The sequence below is a fragment of the Staurois parvus genome, unplaced genomic scaffold, assembly GCF_062004578.1.
Source record: "Staurois parvus isolate SC_StPar_1 unplaced genomic scaffold, SC_StPar_1.0 ptg000770l, whole genome shotgun sequence".
NCBI lineage: Eukaryota > Metazoa > Chordata > Amphibia > Anura > Ranidae > Staurois > Staurois parvus.
Window position 1 is genome coordinate 1,663,655 of NW_028318566.1, and position 26,742 is coordinate 1,690,396.

The 26,742-nt window shown below is 40.1% G+C and overlaps 1 protein-coding gene and 1 pseudogene across 1 annotated transcript in view; one reads left to right on the forward strand and one right to left on the reverse strand.

Annotated features, from left to right (window-relative positions):
* Positions 1–14,809, forward strand: part of LTC4S (leukotriene C4 synthase) — a 79,446-nt gene extending 64,637 nt beyond the window's left edge. Inside the window, exon 6 of the mRNA XM_089654510.1 lies at positions 12,867–14,809. Coding sequence (XP_089510636.1) covers positions 12,867–12,978 — 112 coding nt within the window. The 3' untranslated portion in view covers positions 12,979–14,809. The remainder of the gene's footprint in view (positions 1–12,866) is intronic.
* A 10,626-nt stretch (positions 14,810–25,435) lies between these two features.
* LOC149444809 (olfactory receptor 5V1-like) lies at positions 25,436–26,307 on the reverse strand (annotated as a pseudogene).
* Between the last annotated feature and the right edge of the window lie 435 nt (positions 26,308–26,742).

The following is a 26,742-nucleotide window of genomic DNA, read 5'->3' on the forward strand; positions in this document are numbered from 1 at the left end:
AGACAGGATGGCTCTAGAGTGAGCCCGCATGGGTGCCTCCATGGAAAGCTGCTTTTCGTGGCGAAAAAACCCCAAAGAGGATGGGCCAAGAGTGCCGGCGGAGGACCCCAGAAAAGGAGGATTGGGCTGCTCTGTGCTTTTGCATTGCATTGCACAGAGCAGGTAAATGTAGGCATGTTTGGTATTTTAACAAAAAAAATTAAGGAAGATTTAAAATCACTTTAAAGCTGAACGCTGGCCAAATTTGCAGTCTGTCTCAGGTTTGGCTGCTGCTTTGTATTTTGAAACTTTCCCTTTCATTAACCCGGAACAGACCTGTAAGATCTGACCTTTCGTTGCTGAAACTTTTCGTCCCACCAGAAGTACTGAGATCACTGTGGATTGCTTGCTCAGAATCCCTTGCCATTCAGTGCTTTGATGTCACTGAAAAAAGTGCAAGATGTTTTGTGAATGGCAGGGATGTCAAGCGAGCAACCCACAGTGATCTCAGTACTCCCAAATGGACTGCAAGTTTCATCAATGTGTGGGATTAATGAAAGTATAAATTTAAGCCCTGGTTCACACTGATGAGGTGCGGAATTTGCAGCATTTTCTGTGCGAATTCTGCACCGCATCAGAATCATTCACGTGAACCGCTGAGGGTGTGTATGTTAACAACCCCGCTGAAAGCGGTCTGCAAACACGGTATGATGTGCAGAATCGGATCGCATGGGTGTGAATACCCATGCGATCCGATTCTAGTGCGGACCAAAAAAGGGTCCTGCACCTTTTTGGTGAGGGTGCAGTATGATTAGAGCCATAAAAAATGTATGGCTCTAATCGCACCGCACATAAATCGCATGTGATTTGCACAGGAATGCGGTGCGGTTCCTGTGCGAATCACATGCGATATACTGCACTGCATATATGTGAATCCAGGCTGAAACAACAATGCAGCAGCCACACATGGAACAGACTGCACTTGGGTAATGCCACTCTGTAAGGGGTACTGCAGCTCACAAAATTCTCAGTGTATCCTTGTCACACTGGTATACATCCTTACATACTTTTTATTATTATAATACCACTTACAAAATTACAATTGAATTAATATCAAATCCCCTTATAGAATAATCTCCACCTTCACCCCTGAAGATGCAAATAATAATAATAATGAATATGCCAAAAATAACCAATAAATAAATAAATTCCAGCTAGCCAAAAATATCAAAGTGAAAAATAAAGTCCAAAATAAAGTCCAAAATTTAAATTCAAATTAGAGAAAAAAAACACACAAATGTCCCTCCTGTGTGATACAGGTGATACAAAAAAAGTCCAAATTAATTGAGCCTCCCAATGGCTTCCACGACAAGTGTTACCTCAAAAGAAAAAGAAATAATACATAGTGCATTATCCTTTATATAAAAATCTTATCAACAATATGTGAAATCACTCTAGTGTATATCACATAAGTGATCCTTTCAGTGAAAAATAAGTGAAAAACGTAAGTGAAAAAACTGTGTATGTGAATCACTCTTCAGTGGCCAAAATCAATCAAAACAGTGTTTACTTCTAACTCAAGTAAGGAGTGAATACCCTTACCAATAGTCAACTATTTTGCCTTATTACCATCCAGATAACAGCGATGAAAATATAGCCCTCCTGGAGAAATCCACAAGGATTACCACACTCCCACGATAACACCTGGGTCCATCAGCAATAGTAATCCATGTGCCTCCTCACACCATACTCCATCAAGATGCCCATATATGAGGAATAAAATAGTGTAATACCGCCAAAACACCATAAAATTAAGGAGGCTCAATTAATTTGGACTTTTTTTGTATCACACAGGAGGGACATTTGTGTGTTTTTTTTTGCTCTAATTTGAATTTAAATTTTGGACTTTATTTTGGACTTTATTTTTCACTTTGAAATTTTTGGCTAGGTGGAATTTATTTATTTATTGGTTATTTTTGGCATATTCATTATTATTATCCTTACATACTTGTTGCTGTATTGTCTCCCATTATATTGTAAAGCGCTGAGAAAACTGTTGGCACTATATAAATCCTGTATAATAATAATAATTCTAGCAAACTTTGGCATTAAAACAGGAATTTTCGGTTTGCATAAATATACCATACTACATGTTAAAGCTGCCTATAGGGGTGCTACAGCTGCCCAGTTTGTACATGTTGCATTGAAACCATTGGTTCTGTATAATAGCCAAATAGCTAGCATTTTAGAATGTCGGTAATAGCATTCTATGTATTCCTGTCATCAAAGTTTTGCTGTCAGGAAATGAATAAATCATAGCATGTATTATTATACAGGATTTTTATAGTGCCAACATCTTACACAGCATTTTACAACATAAGGATAGCCAGTACAATTACAATACAATTTAATACAGTAGGAATCAGAAGGCCCTGCTTGTTAGGCCCCATCCACACTTGAAGCTCAAACGCTTGAGGGGCAAAAATCAATTATTCTCAATAGAGATGCTTCACATCTCCACTCCCAAGTCACCTGAAGCCAAACGCCTGACGCTCAAACAAGTTCTGGAGCTTTTTTTGTAGCTCAAATTGGGCAGATTTGAGCATTTTTACATGCTTTAATTTCCATAGCAATGCATGGAAATGCGTAATTTGCCCATTTTTGAGTGATTTTCTGCTCAAATGAAAAAATGTAAAACAAAAAAACTAGTAATATTATATGAATAAATAAATATAAAATAAATACACAAATAAATAAAAATAATAAATAAATAAAATGAATTAATAATATGTAATAATAAAAACCCAAACCTGAAAAAAAATACATTTTTATTATTATTAATTAATTTATTTTGTGTTAGGGTGTTTAGTATTTTATCACTATTTTTAATATTATTATTAATAATTTATTCACTTAGGTTAGGGGGTTAGGGGGTTAAGGTTAGAGGTTAATTATTATTTATTTATTATTACATAGTATTTGTTTATTGTATTTATTTATTACTTATTCATGATTATTTTTATTAATTTGTATATTTATTTTACATTTATTTTTTAATTTATTAGTATAATTCATTAGTATTATTATTAACACCCTAACCCTAACAAAAAAAATAATGAATAAATAATAGGTTAAATATTAACCTCTAACCCCTCCTAACCTTAACCCCAACCCCTAACCTAACTTTAACTCTAACCCCTTACCCTAAACAGAAAAAAAAAAAAAAATAAGAATAATAATAAAAAAAATAAAAACTGATGGAAAAGCTAAAAAGGATGAAAAAAACTAGCAACAAATGATGCAACAGCAGATATTTTTCTCTATTGGATAATAAAATAACACCAAAGCTCAAAAACACCTAAAAACGCTGTATGAAAACACAAAATCGCACAAAAATCACACAGAAATTCGCATGCAAAAACGCACAAAAAACTCTCAAATTCGCTATGCTCAAGTGTGAATGAAGCCTTAGAGCTTATAGTCTAAGAGAGAGGCTCAAGAGATACAAAAGGTAATAACTGTGGGGGATGAGCTGATGGAGAAAATAAAAGTACAGTTCTTAGGTGGGGTATTATAAAACAAATATGTGCTTTTCATGGATGTTAACTTAGGCTGGATAATTGTTGACCTCTGGGTGAATCAGCAGATTTTGTAATGCTTCTGCCAAGTCAGACTCTCTTTTAACTGGTCACTTATTATTTCCTTTATCTGTAATTGCTTGCTATCTTCCAAACAGGGAACTTTTCAAGCTGAAGTACAGTAATTGTTAAATAAAACTAGCATATCACAAGGGACACAATTATGCACCAGATGCCTGTTCTGATTTTATTGAACACATCTATAGGGTTGGATATTGAAATAGTTTGTTTAAACTTATTGCTATTTCTTAGAATACAACTTGTCAGTATATAAGGAACCTGAAAAGACCAATTATATTTTCACTAACAGCCGAATAGGTATCACCAATCCACTATCTATAGTTGGTGCCTTCGGATTAATGACAGGTGGCTCCTTTTTGAGTCACCAAAGTAGGCAGTTCAGTTATCTTTTGGTCCTGGTATCACATTGTTAAAAAGTGGGGAAATCTGCATAACGGATCATCAGTCAACAATACCTAAAATAGGTTCTAATGCTGGGTACACAAAAGAAGTTTTGTTTCTTTCAACCCAGTTGGACAAATGAAAAATGACGTACAGATCGCCGTATTACCATATCCGATGTTAGTGTGGCGATCTCCTCACTGAGCTATTGTTCTGAAGGGGGGACTAACCTCCCACCAGGACACACTGACCAGCACTTGCAGCTGATTGGATGCCGATCGGATGCTGGTTTTCCAGCATGCCCATTTAACAGAAGCTGGTCGTGAGACTAGCTTATGTTGGATGAGGAGCTGTACACACAGGACAAAAGTCGGCTGGTTCCTGCCGTTTTTGCCCGATTCCCTAGCTGTGTGTACCCAGCTTTACATTTCAGCACATATCATCAGACACAAAAAAATTTTCTTTTGAGCATATTTGGGATTTAAATAAAAGATGATTTACACCTTTCCTGCCTGCAATCCGTATTTTAAACCATTCCTAGAACAATTCCCCATACCAATATATTTAAAAACATCCCCTCTTTGAGAGCCTGCAACCAATACTTTGCATGGCTTGTGGCTCTCAGCCCTGGCTGTCAATGATAGCTATGATTGTAGCAATTGTACGTACAGAGATGGACGTGGTCATCTATCTTGCTACAGATCCTCCATCTTGTATCATCTCTCTCCCTCCAATCCCCCTCCCTCAGGAATGTGGTCTGTATGTATACTGAGATCACAGACATCAGGTACAGCGGGATAGCTTCATGGTTATAAACCCCAATTAGCCTGGGCCCAGTATGTATGTGAGACTCTTGCTTGGAGGTGATCGTAAAGCTATAAACCAGTCCTTCACTGAACATGAAAGACATTCTGAGATAGTCTTAAAACAGACGTCACATTTAAAACCAATTTTTCCATATAATTTCATATCTTAAGATATGAAATAATTACAGTTATGATTATTATTAGACAGTATTTATACAATGAAAGAATAACACTTATACTTAAAATATCACTGATGGCCCCTGGCCATATAAGGAACTTTGAAAACGTGCCTTAGCACAAAACATGTCAAGAAGTTGCCCTCAGTGCCTACCACATGGATTCTTATATGACCAGGGGCCATCAGTGATATTTTAAGTGTGTTATTCTTTCATTGTATTCACCACAATAAAGCAGTGTTGCGCTATGGCATTCTTTGTGCTTGGACTCATTCTTCCATGAGCCTGCCTTTTAAAAGGAAACCGTCAGATGACATCTTAACTGCTGGCTCCCTCTGGTGGATTTCGATTGTACTTCAAATACCTTGATGCTTGGTTAAAGACCATATGATGACATCTTGAGTTCTGGCTCCCTCTGGTGGACTTCGATCGTATTTCGAGTATTTGGAAGCTTGGCTGGTATGCTGTAATTCCTGCTGCTGCCCATTAGAGGATCCGAATTCCAGATGTCCAACTGTAGATGACCAGTTTTTCATCACTCATATGCGCTTTAATAACGCTATCTGGTCAGTGCAATCAACACCTATATCTACCACCAAAGTCACTATTGCCACCCTTGTTTTTTGAAAGACTGTCACTCTCATAACCACACATTTTCTGTCTGGACGTTCAGGATACTTATTTATTTCAGGTACTTATATAACGCTGTCAATTTACGCAGTGCTTTACACACATATATATATATATATATATATATTGAACATTCACATCAGTCCCTAACCCTCAAGGGGTGTACAATCTAGGGTCCCTAACTTACATTCATACATACACATACTAGGGCCAATTTAGACAGGAGCCAATTAACCTTCCAGCATGTCTTTGGAGTGTGGGAGGAAACTGGAGCACCTGGAGGAAACCCACGCAAGTACAGGGAGAACATGAAAACTCCATGCAGGAGGCGCCATGGTCAGGAATCGAACCCATAACCCATTTACTGCAAGGCAGATGTGCTAACCACTAAGCCACTGTGCCGCCCCAACATTCTGCATATTAATCTACTAGTGGCTAGGCTGCTACATGTACCTAGGGAAGGTTATTGACCATGGTATAACTTGAGAGGGATTTGGTCATAGCCTGAGTTCCCCGCCTAAAACACCCCTCCCCAAATGAGGCAATTGGTTCTCTGCTTTAAGGAGACACCCTGCTGAGTTCCTAGAAAAGAGGCTGTTATGCTTGGAGATGAAGAGATCTCCCTTTTAACATCAGGAACCAACTTTGGGAGAAAAGGCACCCTTTTGCTCAGGACACTTAAATCTGCTTAAACCAAGTACTCTGGCAAGTATTCTACCTCTCTAAACTTCTTTCTGTTATCTCTCTGCTGTGTTATTGCTCTCTGTATTTATATATATATTGGCTACATCTTTGTCTGTAAATATTTTTATTGCACCCTTTTGATCTTTTTAGTAATAAATCCTATTATCTGAAAAGTGTTGAACTGTTTCTAAAGCTCTTTAATGCAAACTAAGAATCCCTGTCTCTGAAGAGCGCTGCTGTGTGGTTTTTAAACCTCTATATACATCTGCCTGCGGTGACAGTGTGTATACAGACGATTATTCAAACATCATAGTGTTATTGCTAATATTGCCGAGTTTCCTCCTTCTCTGTACAAAAAGGTGGTGGTGGCAGTGTGAAGGGTTAATTGTGTAATTAACCTGACCCAGTAACAATCACTCTCAGGCTGCAGGTACATAGATTGTGGTCCATTAGCTGGAAAATCTTTGTGCAGGGTGCAGCTGAGCGTGGCATTGCTACACACGTGACAGCGCGGTCCTTCGGTCACGAGTTGGTGAGAAGGGCTGGGGGTCTGACGTCATGATCATCACAATGATCCCTAGTGACATTCAGAGTTTGTGGACAGGAGAAACTGTGAGAATAAGCTGGCCTCCCCCCCTCTCTCTCTCCTTCCCCCTTCTCTTTCTGTATCCCTCCTCCCCCTATCTCTCCCAGGCTCTCTCTCTTCCTACCCCTCTCTCTCCCCATTCTCTCAGTCTCCTCTTCACTCTCCACCCCCCTTCTCTCTTGTTCTCTTTCCCCCTTTCCTCCCTTTTATCCCCTTTCTTTTTCTGTGCCCCACTTTCACCCTCTCTCCCTACCCCCTTCTCATCCTGATCGCTCCACTTTATAGGCTGTGTTTTGTTTGACTTACTCCTGACCCCTGCATGTTGTACATCACATACTCCTGACCAAAGTGTCCATTTTCCCAACAGTTGCTAGTTTTATTGAAGTTATTCTTTAAGGTAGATTCAGTCAGAAAAAAGTTATATCTTTTATGTGCAGAATAGCAAATGTATTTGAAAATTAAAATTTTTCAAAGAAAACGATCCTTTGTGCTGAGGTTTATGTGTGTCTGTTAGACTGTCACTTGTGGCACAGTTATTATTATTAGTATTTATTTTGTCAGTACAAGGATTGTGGCATAGGCATGCAGTATATACAGCAACTATGTTCAGGTTCTGTTTAACCGCTTGCCGCCCTGCCACTGTATATATACGTGTGCAGGGCGGCAGTGGAGTGCAAAACCACATTTTAAAACGGGTTCCGCGCTCCCGCCGTTCTCGCCGGCAGGGGGGCACGCGCTCCCGCCGACCCGCGGGTGACACGATTCGATCCCGGAGGGATCAATCATTAGATTTCAGCCAGTGATGTCTGGCTGAAATCAGATGATCGGTCCCTGTCCTATCCTGTCCTGTGTTGACAGTTACACAGGGCAGGATATGATGTCATTCTTCTCTGCCTGGACACATTCTGTTCCAGACAAGGAAGAAGACACAGTAAAAGTGAGTAAAACAGCACATACCCACAGTTAGAACACTCTAGGTCACATTTGACCCCCTGATCGCCCCCCCCCCAGTTAACCCCTTCACTGCCCTGTCACCAGTGTCACTGATCAGTGAAGCGATTTTTATTGATCACTGTATCAGTGTCGCTGGCGACTTCTGATAGAGTTAGCGCCCCTCCCAGATAGCGCCAGTTTGCCCGCCAGTACACCAGTAATCCCGTTTAACCCCTTGATCGCCCCTCCCCAGTTAACCCCTTCACTGCCCTGTCACCAGTGTCACTGATCAGTGAACCAATTTTTACTGATCACTGTATCAGTGTCGCTGGTGACTTCCAATAGTGTTAGCGCCCCTCCCAGATAGCGCCAGATTGCCCGCCAGTACACCAATAATCCCGTTTAACCCCTTGATCGCCCCCCCCCAGTTAACCCCTTCACTTCCCTGTCACCAGTGTCACTGATCAGTGAACCGATTTTTACTGATCACTGTATCAGTGTCGCTGGCGACTTCCGATAGTGTTAGCGCCCCTCTCAGATAGCGCCAGATTGCCCGCCAGTACACCAGTAATCCCGTTTAACCCCTTGATTGCCCCCCCCCAGTTAACCCCTTCACTGCCCTGTCACCAGTGTCACTGATCAGTGAACCAATTTTTACTGATCACTGTATCAGTGTCGCTGGTGACTTCCAATAGTGTTAGCGCCCCTCCCAGATAGCGTGAGATTGCCCGCCAGTACACCAGTAATCCCGTTTAACCCCTTGATCGCCCCCCCCCCCAGTTAACCCCTTCACTGCCCTGTCACCAGTGTCACTGCTCAGTGAACCGATTTTTACTGATCACTGTATCAGTGTCGCTGGCGACTTCCGATAGTGTTAGCGCCCCTCTCAGATAGCGCCAGATTGCCCGCCAGTACACCAGTAATCCCGTTTAACCCCTTGATCGCCCCCCCCAGTTAACCCCTTCACTGCCCTGTCACCAGTGTCACTGATCAGTGAACCAATTTTTACTGATCACTGTATCAGTGTCGCTGGTGACTTCCAATAGTAATAGCGCCCCTCCCAGATAGCGCCAGATTGCCCGCCAGTACACCAGTAATCCCGTTTAACCCCTTGATCGCCCCCCCCCCCAGTTAACCCCTTCACTGCCCTGTCACCAGTGTCACTGATCACTGAACCAATTTTTACTGATCACTGTATCAGTGTCGCTGGCGACTTCCGATAGTGTTAGCGCCCCTCTCAGATAGCGCCAGATTGCCCGCCAGTACACCAGTAATCCCGTTTAACCCCTTGATCGCCCCCCCCAGTTAACCCCTTCACTGCCCTGTCACCAGTGTCACTGATCAGTGAACCAATTTTTACTGATCACTGTATCAGTGTCGCTGGCGACTTCTGATAGTGTTAGCGCCCTTCCCAGATAGCGCCAGATTGCCCACCAGTACACCAGTAATCCCGTTTAACCCCTTGATCACCCCCCCCCCAGTTAACCCCTTCACTGCCCTGTCACCAGTGTCACTGATCAGTAAACCGATTTTTACTGATCACTGTATCAGTGTCGCTGGCGACTTCAGATAGTGTTAGCGCCCCTCCCAGATAGCGCCAGATTGCCCGCCAGTACACCAGTAATCCCGTTTAACCCCTTGATCGCCCCCCCCCCAGTTAACCCCTTCACTGCCCTGTCACCAGTGTCACTGATCAGTGAACCAATTTTTACTGATCACTGTATCAGTGTCGCTGGCGACTTCCGATAGTGTTAGCGCCCCTCCCAGATAGCGCCAGTTTGCCCACCAGTACACCAGTAATCCCGTTTAACCCCTTGATCGCCCCCCCCCCCCCAGTTAACCCCTTCACTGCCCTGTCACCAGTGTCACTGATCAGTGAACCGATTTTTACTGATCACTGTATCAGTGTCACTGGCGACTTCAGATAGTGTTAGCGCCCCTCCCAGATAGCGCCAGATTGCCCGCTAATACACCAATAATCCCGTCTAACCCCTTAATCTCCCCCCCCCAGTTAACCCCTTCACTGCCCTGTCACCAGTGTCATTGATTACAGTGAACAGATTTTTACTGATCACTGTATTAGTGTCACTGGTGACTTTCGATAGTGTTAGCGCCCCTCCCAGATAGTGCCAGTTTGCCCGCTAATGCACGGGATTTTTTTACAAAAAACATGTAGTAGAATACATTTTGGCTTAAATTTATGACTAACTTTGAGTTTACGATATATTTTTTATAGCTGAAAGTAGAAAATATTGTTTTTTTTCAAAATTTTTGTGTTTTTTTTTATTATAGCGCAAAAAATAAAAAGTGCACAGGTGATCAAATACCACCAAAAGAAAGCTCTATTTGTGTGAAAAAAAGGACGTAAATTTCGTTTGGGTACAGCATTGCATGACCATGCAATTATCATTTGAATTAGTGCAGCGCTGTATAGCAAAAAAAGGCATAATTACAGTATCTATACCATAGTTTGTAGACGCTATAACGTTCACACAAAGCAATCAATATACACTTATTGGGATTTTTTTTTACCAAAAACATGTAGCAGAATACATTTTGGCTTAAATTTATGACTAACTTTGAGTTTACGATATATTTTTTATAGCTGAAAGTAGAAAATATTGTTTTTTTTCAAAATTTTCGTGGTTTTTTTGTTTATAGCGCAGAAAATAAAAAGTGCACAGGTGATCAAATACCACCAAAAGAAAGCTCTATTTGTGTGAAAAAAAGGACGTAAATTTTGTTTGGGTACAGCATTGCATGACCGCGCAATTATCATTTGAATTAGTGCAGCACCAAACAGCAAAAAAAGGCCTGGCCATTAAGGGGGGTAAATCCTCTGGAGCTCAAGTGGTTAATCATCCCTCTTTAAGCCATTATGCCACTGGTAGGCACAACCTGCTTATGACCATAATTTGCCATAGTGCATTACAAGTGCCGCAATTGATTGTGATTGTTGGCTCTATCTCAGGGTTCTCCAAATCTTTCATAATTCTAGTCATGCTCACATTTTGTGACACTGTTTTGACTATTTCATTGCAAAGCCAGGCAGATTACCTGTTGCAGGCATTGTAAATGTCAGTGCAAAAATGCACTGTGCCAATATATTTTCCATGTTTTGTGAGTAAAAAAAAATTTGTGGGAGGATGGCATCCCTGGCCTGGAGTGTGTGTGTATCTTTCATGAGCTAACTTTTGGTTTTCTGTTTAAAGTAATCAGGCTGCTGTAGCTGCCCAATTGGATCTCTGACCCCTGGAAGTATGCTCCCCCGCTATGCTTTCCAGGCTCTGCATGGCAGGTGTTGTTGGGTGAAGGGTAGAGAAAAAAAAAGTGAATAGCCATTTGCTAATCTCCCCTAGCTGCAAAGAACCTGCATGTATAACGTCACTTCCGGCTTCAAATGCTGCTTTCCCTGGCCCCTGTAGCCAGGAAAGAAGCTAATGGAGCACAATCTGCACTCCATTAGCTTCAATGGAGGTCATATGAGACTTCAGGGTCTAAAATCCCATTGGTGTCTCATAAAAGTGGAGTTCCACCTGAAAAAAAAAATGAAAGTCAGCAGCTACAAAAACTGTAGCTGCCGACTTTTGAAATACAGACATTTACCTGTCCCTCGGTCCAGCGGTGTCCTCACCACCGCTGGTTTCACCTGCCAACTTCTCTCGCTGGTGCCAACTTCAGTGTGGGCACCCGGCTGTGACAGCTTGTGGCTTCACAGCCAGGTACCCATTGCGCATGCGCAAGAAGTACTGCGCTTCGTGAATGGCCCCGTAGTCTTCTGGGACCTGTCACATGTCCCAGAAGACTACAAGGAGGGAGGAGCGGAGGACAACTTCCGCTTCCGATCGCCTAGGCGATCGTAGGGGAAGTGGGAGTGGATACCTGTCAAATTCGGGTTCCCGCTCCCCAAAAGTGCCAATCCTTAATGAGGAGCAGGGGGCAAAGGCTTAAAGCAGAACTTCCCCTTTTGGGTGGAGCTCCGCATTAAAGAGAATCCGTCACAAAGAGCTGATATCATATAGGGATCTTTTTATCCCCTGTGTGTTATAAATAACATTAAGTGGAAAAAAAGGGTAAAGAAATAATGTTAAAACCAAACACTTAAACCCCCCCAAAAAATGTTGAACCCACCCTGCTCCCACGTACACACACGAATATAAACATACCCATCATGGGGGGCTTTGTAAGGAAACTTTGCTTTCACTACACACATTACATATCACTGCACAAGCTGGAGTGAAAACAATAATTCTAGGGCCATTATTCATGGCTAGCTCTAAAGAAATGGGGATTATAAACTATTGTTTATGGTACATCCGGAGTACTGAAGTTTTTGTTGTTTTAAGGGTGTGCAATTTTAAAGCTTGACATGATGGGTATCTGTTTGCTTGGCACAACCTCATGTTTTACATTATACCACAAATTGGACAATATCATGTTTATGCACCCTAAAGTTAACTTTAGTGTATTTTTTACTGAATATTTGTGCTTGATAAAGTGTTATGCAAATAATATATGACATAAAAAATTGGAACTACCACTGTTTTTCTCCATGGTGTCTGCTTTCAGAACATATACAGTATTATTTTTAATGGTTTAAACTAAACCTCACGCCTAAAATGATTTTTTAAACGTGTGCAAAAACGGCTCTGGAATACTGGAACTGGAAGATACAATTACATTATTAACAAAAAAATGAATCAAAAATGTAAAAAGTAAAACAAAAAAGTGTTTACATTTCAATGTAATAGTTTAAATGTGTGTAAAAATAGAAAATTATTTAGGTATGCAAATTAGCCATAGAGCTGTTGTCAAGTTAGCAAACGGATGCTCACACTTTTAAATTTGAATTGGGCATCAAAGATGTCTGATCACAAAAGGGTTAAGCACCCCGGAGAACTTACATCCTTTATACAATTTAGACATAATAAACCTTGTAACAAATTTTAGTTTCCAGAAATGGCTATCCTTGCTAGGCATATTAATTTAACCTGAATATTCTTTTTAAATATGTTAGTATTTGTTTTTCCAGATTGGCTCCAATGTATCTTAACGCCGGTGTTCTCTGGTTTATGATTGGCCTTTCAGCAGTTGGCATTCTTCATGTTCTCTTTACCCACTTCCTGGAATTGAAGATCCTGTGATGTTACCCAGCTGAAGCTAATGTGAAAATGAAGCAAAAAAGAACACATTATCAGCCTCAATATGATTATTAATTAAGATGAATGATACAAGTGTTGATCGGATTGTTTTGCAGCACATCTTTATAATTAGACAGTCATGTGTTAAAGAAAAAGTTCACTCAAAACTTAAGGAGGTCATACACATAGCAATTTGTGAGTGATGTATGTGCAAGTGATCACAAACACGTGGTTAAAAAATTAAGAATGCAACCCATGTGGTTTTGTTCCATATTCTGCAATCGGCTGACTATATCAATCAAAAATACAATCTTTCAGCTATAACTGTAAATTATCTACTATATTTAACATGATCACTTATTTGAGCTGAAGTACAATCAGTTCTCCTGACACAAACAGATATTTGTTTGATTAATTATAAGCAATCAATATAAGCCTGTCACAGCCAATCATCCCGGCAGAGTCAAAATTGATTGAGAGCTTACTAAGTCAATCAAATAGAGGATCTTTGGTTTGCGATTTTTATTCATTTAAGTTGCAGTCAATTTTTTATTGTATGATCATTTCTAAATGTCTGTTGCCACTTTAACAGATATTACTTGTAGCACTACCCCCTTAGGAGTTGCTGAAGTTTTGGGTCCCCCGGTAGTCCTGCACAGCCAGGCAACACGAATTTCCACACCGACTTGCATGCAGGAGTCGGTAACCAGTCCTTGAGCTTGTTTTTTTGCATTTTATTAGGGGGATTTCAACTTGGATATGGTAAGGGGTGTAAGGGATGCCCAATGGAACTGAGAAACTGAGAACTTCCTGAACTATGTACAAGTGATTTCAGCAAACTCACAAGCTAGCCAGCATCTCCTGTAGTACCTTTCCAGATCCTAGGTATTCCTTAACCAGCTGGGTGAATCCCTGAGCAGGGGATCCGGTGTTTCCCACATAAATAGTGAAACAGTCCTGGGGGCAGGCTAATCCAACTTCGCACTAGAGTAATTCCTTCCCCTTTTTGGCTCAGGGGGTACAGTTCTACTCACTCAGTCTTTCTCCTGTGCAGCTGGTAGGTTGGTGTTTGCTACCAGGAATTTTAGCTGGGCTGATTCTTCCCTGCTATACAGGTGATTCTCGCTCTGGGGGCCGATGAAGGTCTGAGCTTTCCTCCTTCCAAGCTCCACTGCCTGTAGGTGAGCCCTTCTCCATCTGAGCCCCCTTCCAGGCTCCTCTCTTCACTCCATCTCCAACTTCCAACTGACACCTCTCTAACTGCTCCTCCTCCTCTGCTCTCTGACTACACCATATATAAGCAGAATTATTTATTAAGTGATACATATAAGATATAGTATATCTGTTGTAAGCTGCAGCAAGTATCACTACTGTATGCAAAAAAAAAAAAAAAAATCACAGCGAAAGGTGTAATCCCCAAAGAATTCCACCTTGTGTCTTGTGCTATATCTTAGCAATTTTTAAAAATCTTTTTAACACTGCATTCTTTTATATAATGCTGCAAGAACTTTGCTAACCATTTTTAGTCAGATTATTCAAATAAAATGGGGAAGTTACGTTTTTGGCATCCCTAGTTGGTATATTTCTCCTTACTTCAGTAACCATATTGAAAGTAAGGAGGAATATGCCAAGTGGGAACATAAGCACAATCCTTAAGCACTAACTGCCTGTTTAATTTCCCTAAAATGGCAGGACAGTACAAATACCCCCATAATTACCCCTTTTGGAAAGTAAACAGTCCAAGGTATTTAGTAAGAGGTGTGGTGGGTTTTTTAAGTTTTAATGTTTTGTCACAATTGTTTGGGAAAATGAAGAAATTAAATATTTTTTTTCACACAGTTGTCATTTAGAAAAGTTATTTCTCACACACAACATGGGCATACTTACAATTACATCCCAAACACATTCTGCTACTCCTCTGAGTAAGTATGGGGATACCATATGTGTGAGACTTTTTCACAGTCTAGATGCATAGAGGGGCTCAAAATCCAAGGGGCACCACTGGGTTTTTAAATTACATGTTTAATTTCCTAACTACTTATATTTTCTGAGGCCCTGAAGTGCCAGGAAAGAAGAAACACCCCCAAAATGACCACATTTTGAAAAGCAAACATCCCTAGGTATTTTCAGAAAGGTTATGTATATAGTATAGGGCGCGCTTGTTAGAGCCCAACCTCTGTAGCTGTAGGATAAAGGTGCCAGATGGATATTAGGGATGGATGGATGAATGGGAGCAGTAACACTGAGGCAGCTCTTCTTAGAGTGGAAGCAAGGCTCTAATGCATGAACATGAAAATGAGAGGAAGGCGCCTCTAAGTGCAGTATTGAGAATTTATTAGTAACCAATAGATAAATTGCACTTACAAGATAAATAGTTAAAAAGACTCATTGTGTGGTGTAATAAGATCCAGGTGGAACACCCAGCCATCCAGCAGCAAACTCTGTCTATAGGATCAGGACGTAGAGCCCAGGATGTGCCTGTGCATCAAAATGAGGCTTGGAGAGTGGAGTCGGATGGAGGTGAAGGGGCAGTAATGCATTTCGGAGCATGCTCAGTAGGCTCCTTCTTCAGACCTCAGAAAGGCATAGTGGGTCTTTTGAAAACATTTTTTGCCACTTTTTTTGGAAAATGCAGGAAAGAAAATTTGAATTTTTTATCTAAAGTTGCTTGAGGTGATTGTAGCCATATTAGTGCATTTTCAACAGAAACAATTGAGTACTGTCCGTGATACTTTTTTTATTTGCACTAACATACAATTTTGAGGACAAGCTTTCGGGGAGTGTCTCCTTCTTCAAGGTCCAAGCAGTACTATACAAATCACAAAGTTTTAGCAGAATGTTAGCAGAGATGAAAAAAAAAAAAAGAGGCTAGAGATAAGACACAGCAAAAGCAAAGGGGGTGAAGACAACACTCACACAGAGGGAGTCAAGCTTGAGCTGATAGTCATAAAACTGTTGGATAATGATTGAGGAATCCCATGTCCAAATTCAGGCCGTTATCTCTTGTGTCAAATAGAATTATCATTCTTAGTTCAAAAGTTTTTCTTTCCTGAATGGATTTGAAATTTCCTTTAAGAACTAAAATATTGAGGTCTCCCATTGTGTGGTCTGGTTGTGCGAAACGGTGTCCCACAGGTGTGCAGAAGTCATCTTCTTTATGTTCCTTGATGGTATGTCTGTGCAAATTCATCATTGTTTGCAACTTCTGTCCTGTTTCGCCAACATAAGATCCTTTCCTGCATTTTCTGCACTAGATAAGGTACACAACATTACTAGAGGTGCAGCTGTATGATCCGGAAATATTGAAGATCCCTTTTGAGTGTCTGACACTTTTTGATGGATTGATTTGGTTGCACAGTTTGCAGCGTTTTTTATTGCAGGGTTTGCTTCCATTATTTGTGACATCTTGATCAGAAGGAAGTTTCCTACTGATTAGTTTTAGGTTGGGGGGTTGTCTGAAGGCCAGTATTGGGGGTTGCTGGAATATTTCTTTCAGAGTTCCATCCTCTGTTATGATGGGTTGTAAATCTTTGATTATTTTTCTTATCCCTTCTAGTGCTGGGTTGTATGTGGTTACTAGAGGTACACGGTTGTTTGTTTTTTTTCTCTTTGTACTGAAGTAGATTTTCTCTTCGGGTTCTCAAGGTTGTGTTTATGCTGGTGTTGATAGTTTTGTCCTTGTAACCTTTCTTATGGAAGGCGTCTGCTAGTGTCCCGAGATGTTTATCTCTGTCTCTTGGATCAGAACATATTCGGTGGTATCTAATAGCCTGACTGTGTATGATGGCACGTTTTGTGTTTTGGGGGTGGAAGCTAGAACTGTGGAGGTAGTTGCATCTGTCAGTGGGTTTCCTGTATATTGAGGTGTGAAGCGTATCATCCCTGATGTATACTGTGGTGTCTAGGAAGTTGACGTGTGTGTTTGAGTATTCCATTTTTAGTTTGATTGATGGATGAAAAGTGTTGATCAATGAGTAAAATTGTTTTAGGTTTTCTTCACCTTCTGTCCATATGATGAAAATATCATCAATATAGCGATAGTATCTGTATGGTTTTTGTTCCATGCTGTTCAGGAATTTTTCCTCCTGGTCAGCCATAAATAAATTGGCATATTGGGGTGACATTTTACTTCCCATTGCAGTACCCATACATATCTAAAGTTGTTAATTAATAAGATTAATCTAACATGCAGCAAAGGCGTACTTAGAATTACACCTCAAAACACATTCTATATATGTGTGAAACTTTACACAGCTTAGCAATATATATGGGCCCAAAATATAAGAAGCACCTTCAGGCTCTCTAGGGGCATGAAATAGGTTTTCAATTTCCTGACTGCTGATCACATTTTTGGATAGTGTGACTGCTGTGGTGGTGGTGGGGGGGCGGTTAAAGCCTGACATATATGACATATATGCAGTAAATGCTTCTTTCTGGCACTTCAACCAAACAGGTCAATTTTGTTCAAGTATAACCGTATTGTACTCGTTAAAAACAACCACACCATCTTTTTTCAGAGCAGCCTGTATTTCTTTTAGGTTGCCTGTGGGTTTTTCTTTGAGTCCCAGACAATTCTCCTGTCAGTTATGACTGCAATCTTTCTTGGTCTATCTGACTTTGGCTTGGTATCAAGAGATCCCCGAACTTTCCACTTCTTAATAAGTTATTTAACAGTACTGATTGGCATAGTCAAGACTTTGGAAATCTTTTTATGTTCTTTTCCATCTTTATAAAGTTCCATTACCTTGTTAGGCAGGACTTTTGACAGTTTTTTTCTGATCCCCATGGCTCAGTATCTAGCCTAGTCAGTGCTTCCACGTAAGAGCTAACAAACTCATTGACTATTTACACACTGACACTAATTGCAACTTAAAAAGCCACAGATGTGGGACATTAACCTCTAATTGGCATTTTAACCCATGTTTGTCACCTTGTGTGTCTGTACCAAGGCCAAACATTCCAGGGTATGTAAACTTTTGATCATGGCCATTTGGGTGATTTCTGTTATCATTATGATTTAAAAAGGAGCCAAACAACTATTTGATAATAAATGGCTTCATATGACCATCATCCTTCAATAAAAGAGCATTTTTTGGCATGATGAGTCATATTTTCAATATCAATGCCAAAATTTCACAATTTCTGCCAGGGTATGTAAACTTTTGAGCACAACTATATATATATATATATATATATATACATACACACACACACACACACATACATACACAGTTGTGTTCAAAATAATAGCAGTCAGACATCACTAACCTGATCAATCACTGTTTTTGGCAGAAATGATATTTCTACATGATATTTCTACATGGCAAATAATTTACTAGCAGGTGTAGTAGAGTAATAGAAATCCAACAGACCCAACAGTCATGACATGCATGCTGCTGATTCTGTGTAATTGAGGGACATGTTCAAAATAATAGCAGTGTGGAGTTTTATTAGTGAGGTCATTCATTCTTTGAAAAACAGGTGGCAATTATTGCCCTTATTTAAGGAAGGAAGGCTGCAAATGTTGTCCATGCTGGTTACAGTGCATTTCTCTCTGAAATTCTGAGGAAAATGGATCGTTCCAGACATTGTTCAGAAGAACAGCGTACCTTGATTAAAAAGTTGATTGGAGAGGGGAAAACATATAAAGAAGTGCAGAAAATGATAGGCTGCTCAGCTAAAATGATCGCAAATGCTTTTAAATGGCAACCAAAACCTGAAAGACGTGGAAGAAAGCGAAAAACTACCATTCCAATGGATAGAAGAATAGCCAAAATGGCAAGGACTCAGCCAACAATCAGCTCCAGGAAGATCAAAGAAGGTCTAAAGTTACCTGTGAGTACTGTTATAATTAGAAGACGCCTATGTGAAGCCAAGCTATCTGCAAGAAGCCCCTGTAAAGTCCCACTGTTGAAAAAAAAACATGCTAAAGAGGTTACAATTTACCAAAGAGCACATTGACTGGCCTAAAGAGAAATGGCACAACATTTTGCGGACTGATGAAAGTAAGATTGTGGCCGGAGACAGTTTGTCAGACGACCCCCAAACACTGAATTCAAGCCACAGTACACTGTGAAGACAGTGAAGCATGGTTGTGCAAGCATCATGATATGGGGATGTTTCTCATACTACGGTGTTCTGCCTATTTATCACATACCAGGGATCATGGATTAGTTTGAATACATCAGAATACTTGAAGAGGTCATGCTGCCTTATGCTGAAGAGGAAATGCCCTTGAAATGGGTGTTCCAACAAGACAACGACCCCAAACACACCAGTAAATGTGCAACATCTTGGTTCCAGACCAACAAGATTGACGTTATGGAGTGGCCAGCCCAATCTCCAGATCTTAATCCCATAGAAAACTTGTGGGGTGACATCACAAATGCAGTTTCTGAGGCAAAACCAAGAAATAGAGAAGAACTGTGGAATGTAGTCCAATCATCCTGGGCTGTACTTTGAGCTGAGTACAGTACTTTGTACTGAGTACTTTGTACTGAGCTTTGGCTGTACTACTCCTATAACTCCTTCCTGCCCGGCCTATTGTAAGATGATGGCCAAGTGGGATCCCTATTATCCTAGTAGGACGCCCTCACAGGATTGAGCCAAGCTCCGTTGCGATCTGTCACTGGTTGTGTTCACCGGACACAGCCGATGACAGATCACTACACCAGCTCACTGCCAGTGTCACGTGATCACTGTGACCAATCACAGCAGTTCACATGACACTTGTAAATGTCAACTTCCTTTCTTGCCATTCATTGCTTACAACTGTGCTGCTATCTGTGATTGGTCACAGTGGTCACATGTACAAACTGTAGCATGTGATCAGCTGTGGCCAATCACAGCTGATCACAACAAAAACTACTGAATTAATCAGTTTTATTCAGTAAAAATGCTTGCTTATAGCAATGAAATTCGTTGGTATAAGCAATCATAACGTGTAAAGAAAAAATCCTGATCACTTGCCCGGGGTAGTACAATGTTTTTTTCCATTTCTTCATTTTCCACAAAATTAAAATCAAAAATGCCTCTTACTAAATACCTCAGACTGTCTACTTTCCAAAAAGTGGTCATTTGTGGGGGTATTTGCACTGTCCTGGCATTTTTTGGCCCAAGAAATAAAATAGGCCGTCAGTACATCAGGATTTAGCAATTTTTAAATATATACCATAGTTTGTGGATGCTATAACTTTCCTACCAACTAAATAATAATCACTGATTTGGATTATTTTTACCAAATAAATTTAGCAGACTACATTTTGGACTAAATTTGTGAAGAAAGATTATTTATTTGCAAAATTGTATATCAGAAACAAAGAAAATGCATTTCTTTTTCACAATTTTCGATCTTTTTTCATTTATAGTGCAAAAAAAAAACCCAGCGGTGATTAAATACCACCAAAAGAAATCTCTATGTGTGTGGAAAAAATTATAAAGATATATGGGTACAGTGTTGCATGACCGCACAGTTGTTATTCAAAGTGCGACAGAGCTGAAAGGTGGCCTGAGCGGGAAGGGGGTAAAAGTGCCCAGTAGGCAAGTGGTTAAGCTTGTCAGCACAATTTGGTAACATACACAAGGAGTTCTGATCCTTCTTGTGTTGGTTATCATCAGATCATTATGTATCCCTGTACAGTTTCATTGAATGGAGCGGTGTGCAGGGGATTTGTCACACCACTTCAGACCATATCCACTGTGTGGTGTGAGAGCAATGGTGTGATTGTTTTTCAGCATTTAATACATACAAAACATGTAATGAAAAATATATGTATTTCTTTATATTATGCCTGACTGCATTAGAGTAATAAATGAGGCTTTATTATTTTGGTGATAAATTGTTCACCACTTCTGGGTGTAGCCCAGTCTGCAACACTGAAAGGAAGAGGATTTTTGTGTCTGATCAGAGACAGTATACAGGCACGGCTTCAGCAGAGGCTGCTGTTACAGAACATGGAGCAGTCAGTTAAAAGCTGCCCTCCATCCAGGGCTGCTGTTAAAAACCCCCATACAGCCAACCTGACAGGGCCCCCTTAAAAAAAAAACACAGTTTACTATGCTTCAGTTATGAATGAATACAATGAGTGATCAGTGCCGATCACTCAATTGTGTTCATTCAGGAAAGGAAGGGGCTAGTTATGTGACATACTTATCAGACCCTTCCCCCACTCTCCATCCCAAGCAGCTGGGTGAATCAGATGTGCACAGGGACGTTGGTCGGCATGGTGGGCAGGGGGAGCAATTACTGGAACCGATCCCCTGTATGTCTCTCTGCAGAAGCTGAAAACCAGTGAGAGGGAGAGTAGAAGAATCCAGCTTTCAGGTGCTGCAGAGAGAGACATACAGGGCATCGATTTCAGTAATTGGCCCCCCATCATACCGTTCATTCTCTCTGCTCACATCCTATTCACCCAGCTGCCGGAGCCACCCTGCTGGCCTGGGCCCCGTACAGGAGGACTGGTGGTACCACCTTATCCACAGCCCTGCCTCCATCATTTAGGGGGAGAACTGAGGACGTGAACTGCTTAAGACTCTGGAGAGAAGTGTGGAGGATTATGGGAGGTATAGTTTCTACAGATTGAACTGGCTTTAGATTTAAATTAGAAAAAGACTTCAGATCCTGATGGCACAGGAAGAGGGGACGACTGAGAGAGAAATTGAGACTGAGAGCGGACCTCTGAACGTAAGTAAAAGAAAGACACAGTGGCAAGCATTCTGAAATGTCAGAGGATGTCCTGGATGGTGGTCGAGCTACTGAGGAAGACTTTGGAGGTAAAACACGCATAGAAATGGATTCAAGTCAGCACATTTGATCTCTTAATCAGTCAGCAGTCTAAAAAGAACAGATTTCTCCATCCACACTAATGAGGCCCTGCTAGTTCAGTATATTGTACTCTGATACCGGTACTGCCAAACTACACTGATCAGAGGCTGCAGCTGACTGGCTGCAGTCACTAATTGAGGAACATTTTACAACATGTCCCTTTGACAGAAGTTGATCAAATGACATTTGGCTGCTCCCTGCTAGCACTGATTAGTGAGCAGCTATCTCTATTCTAATTAAATTAGACTAGTCCTTTAAGGATTGGATACTTTCAGATATCCTTTTGTTAAGTCAGCCATCCTTATTGTTTATCTCTACAAGAGAAAGCTTTGAATATGGTGTCTGGAGACAAAAGAAAGTTTGCTCCCATAGTTTAGATCAATGACAGTCAATTTTTTAAAATCCTTCCTTCCCCATAGGACAATGCACCCGTACGTCCTCAAGTCAAAGTGGTTTACTGGGATGATGCATCATCGCTGTTATGGGCAGAGGAGACAACTGGGGTCTGATAGACCCCAGATGTCTCTGTAAAGAGGACCTTTCATTGCTGATTGTTGTCACAAGGGATGTTTACATTCCTTGTGACAGCAATAAAAGCGATTAAAAATGTAAAGAGACAGTGTAAAAATTTTTTTTTTTTTTTTAAAGCACCCCATCCTCCCATGCTTGTGCACATAGCAGAATGGATATGCCGGTTCTGCATGCATACATAAATGGTGATTGCACCATGCATGTGAGGTATCATGGTGAAGGTCAGTGAGAGCAATAATTCTATCCCCAGACCTCCTGTGGTAACTCTGAAGGGAGTCACTTTGAGTGGAGGGCTCATGGAACCCAGCTTATTTTGCAGAGGCTGGGAGACCCCTATCTCAGCTCCCCATATCCCTCTTATGTGCAAGTCACCCTGTGTCTCTAAGGAGCACAGGTTGACTAATGGGCACTGAGAATGAGGATGGAATTACTTCAGATGGGACAGTAATATTTATCAGCCATATGAAGACTATTCCTGGCTGTTGATTCTGAACTAGACATGTGTATTGAAGGAGCTGGACCTTCTGCTCTGTAGTGAGATCCTAATTCATCAAACCATTGTCTAGGTGTGAATTCCCATTCAACTTTTGTTTCTGTCAACCAGCTAGCTAACCTAATTAACTTACTGTTTAGAGTGTTAAGTCTATTTCTGTATATAGCTGCTTTTGCATATGATCATGTGATCAGTCTCAGGGTGTATTGTATAAAAGGCCTGTTTGAGTTTAAAATAAAGAGTTCCATGTTCAGATACATTACATTACATTACATTACATTGAGTTTATATAGCGCCAAAGGGTTTGCTCAGCGCTGTACAATAGAGGGGGGGACAATACATGAAACATTACAGCAACTACGAACAGCACACGAGGGGTAAGAGGGCCCTACTCTTTCGAGCTTACAATCTAGGAGGGAGGGGGTAATAGACTGGTGTCGTCTAGTCTTGTATGGTCGGCTGTGGTGTCTGTTGTGGTATTCTAACGGAAGTACTCAAGCGCAGTCTGGGTTGGTTCCATTACAGTAACCTGTAAAGGCATTTAAAGCATCACCTATAGAGATTTTTAGGTACCGTAGTTTGGCGCTGTTCCACAGGTGTAAGCAATTTTAAAGTGTGGCATGTTAGGTATCTATTTATATTTTATATATATATATATATATATATATATATATATATTTTATATGTTTACCACTGCTCAAGGTAGAGAGACTCCCAATCTCCAAGCACAACTCCTGTAGGTGCTAGCCCAGCTCGTGTGCTGCATAGATGAGAACAAAGGAAGCTCAATCAGCAGCACTACAAACAATTCACTTTATTGAACCAAAATAAAACCAATCCAGACAGTGGAAATACAGCAGGGGACTGGCAGGTAAACGCGTTTCATGCTAAATACAGCGCTTATTCATTACCCCTTAGGTATCTATTTACCTGGTGTAACATCATATTGTATATTTTACCCAAAAATTGGTATTATATTGTGTTTGTGTGCAATGAATTAGTTACAGTGTATTTTTACCAAAAAAATTGCATTTAACTGATGCGCAAATACCACGTGACGTAAAAATTAAACCACTTGCCATTTTATTCTCAAGGCTCTCTGCCTTAAAACCATATACTGTATAATGCTTTGGGGTTCTAAGTAACTTTCTAGCAAAAAAAATGATGATTTCACAGGTAGGAGGGAAGTGGCAGAATAGGCTTGAGAAGCAAGTGGTTAATATGGGGCCTCAAGTGTAGCCCCCAACATAACCAAAGGGTTGCACATAAAATTCAGTGAATATTCACTGTCAGAGACCCCAGACACAGAAGAAGATATACTCAAAGACTAGAGGCATAATACAAGAGATGGTCAGAGCCTCTGGACATAATACAGAAGATGGTCAGAGACCGTGGACGTAATACAAAAGATGGTCAGAGACTGTGGACAGGAAACAAGAGATATTTAAAAACTGCAGACATAATACCTGAAATGTATGTCTTTCTTGTCTGTCATTTTGTTTTCCCCCCAACTCCATTTTGTACTAACATGTTGATTAATTGTTTTGTATTATACCCAGAATGAGTTAATGAAAATATGCTGTGTCAGTTATGTGTTACAGAACTGTACTCACAATATTCTTCTTCTATTTCTTATGTTAGGTTAGCCTTGGTAAAGATGGAGATAGTATCCAATTATTTCTTTATACTAACAGCACCTGTTTCTGTTATGATATAATTAAAAGTCAAATATTTCTGTCCCATGGGAAAATAATTGTTGGATACTTGTAACTGATTTCAAGGCCTGAGAAAGTCATGTTTACAGCCTTGACAAGTATCTAGCGAGATTCTGTTGTATGTAGTAGATAAGTGTTTTAAAACAATGTAGAAACTTTTATTCCTGGGAAAGTGAAACTCCGCTTCTCATCACTTTTCAGAATTGACGTCAATGTTGTCTTTTTGTATTCAGCCAATCAATTACTGACAACTCAGCTTTTTGATACTCTGTGCCCCCCACCTTTCTTTTTTCTGTTATATTAATTTTCTTCCCGCTAATAAACTTGAGAGATTGATTTCAACTATCACTGTGTATGTGTATGTCTGTTGTCTTTTCTGAGATGAAGTCAATCTCCCCGACGCGTCGTACCTTCAACAGCCTAATAAAGACTGATAGCCAGGGGCTATCGACAACCTTTCAATACCTGTGATGGTCAGAGTATGTGAACATGCTATAGGAGTGTGTCATGGTTCAGGAGGCAGTCACAGGCTATAAACACATTACACCGGAGTGCTAGAAATTGCTGCTATAACAGGACTATGAGAAAACACTTATTAGTGACTGCAGGGGGCCCATGGCTTGCACAGAAAGTGCCAGAGGGCTACATGTGGCTCCTAGACAGCAGGTTGGGCAACAGGGGTTTAGGTAAACAAATCTGGCACCAACCTGTCTGTAGTAATCTTCCCAGCCTATTGCCCTTTATTTAGCATATCATCTTGAAATGATTAAAAAAAAGATTACAAGTGCCCCAAGAACAGACAGCCAGACAAACAAGAAAATATCCGCATTAAAATACATTAATATGCTGTACATGACTACCTACATTTGCCAGTAGAGATATCATATACTGTAAACCTTAAAATACAAATACATTGGTTAATGTCTTGAAATATTTTTTAATGACTTTTAAGACTTCTTTGTTTCTCAGACTGTATACCAGGGGATTTAACATTGGAACAACACCAATGTACAGCATAGAGAGAAGTTTGTCCTGTTCCTGCAAAAAAATAGATTCTGGTTTTATGTTAAGACTGAGAGATGTGAGACAAAATAATAAAACAACGATGAGATGAGAAGAACATTTGGAGATGTGTTGATCTTCATAACTGTAGATAGAATGTAGATGTAAGAATAAGCATTAAGGGAAAAAAACCCAAAACAATACCATCAACATTTATTAGAACCGCAATGCCACTGCTGTCACTACCGGAGATGGCGAGTATCGTCTTCATATGACAAAAGAAATGGTTAATTTCACTAGAACTATAGAATGATAACTTAGATATCAACACATACATCAAGGCATTAAAGATACCTAGACTGATGCAGAATAAGCTCAGGGTTAAGCAAAGTATTTTGTTCATTATAAAATTGTAGTGAAATGGAATACAAATGGCAATGTATCGATCATATGCCATAGATGTTAATAAGAAAAATTCTGTGCCAACACAAAAAACAGAGAAAAACTTGTGTAAAACATCCTTGGTAGGAGATATTAGCATCACCTGTGATTGTGATAAATAGCAGCTTTGGCAAAATGGCAGAGATGTATATAATGTCCAAGACTGTTAGATTGCATAGAAAAAAGTACATTGGGGTATGCAACTGCTCAGTGCAGCATACAATTAAAGTAACAAAAATGTTTCCGAGCATGCCAAACAAATAAATAAATAACACACCAATAAAAATCACATATTTGACATTTGGATATTTTGAAAATGCTAGCATATGCAGTTCATTGTAGAGTGTGAAATTTTGAATTTTTCCATTGTAATTGCATAGTAGGTCCAATGAAGTAGTTGAAACTGGTGTATTTAAAAAAGGTATATTTAATACGTAAAATAATGTATTCAAAATCTTATTTTTGTGATATGCATGTGTACATTTTAAACTTAAAGTCCTGGGTTTAGTAAAACACTTTAACAGCAATAAGAAATTGATAAACACAAAATTACATGAGCAACTATGAGCAAACTAAAGTACAATGTTTTCTTACTTAAATATTAATCCTAATCCTAAACTTTAGGAAGACTATTTCAGGAGATATTAAAATACCCTTAAATCTATTAAAACTTAATTAGTTGTGAATTAAAAGCTATCTCAAGTAGCTACTAAAGCTACAGACCATGTTTTATTACAGGATGTCAATTTTAGGCAGTTAAA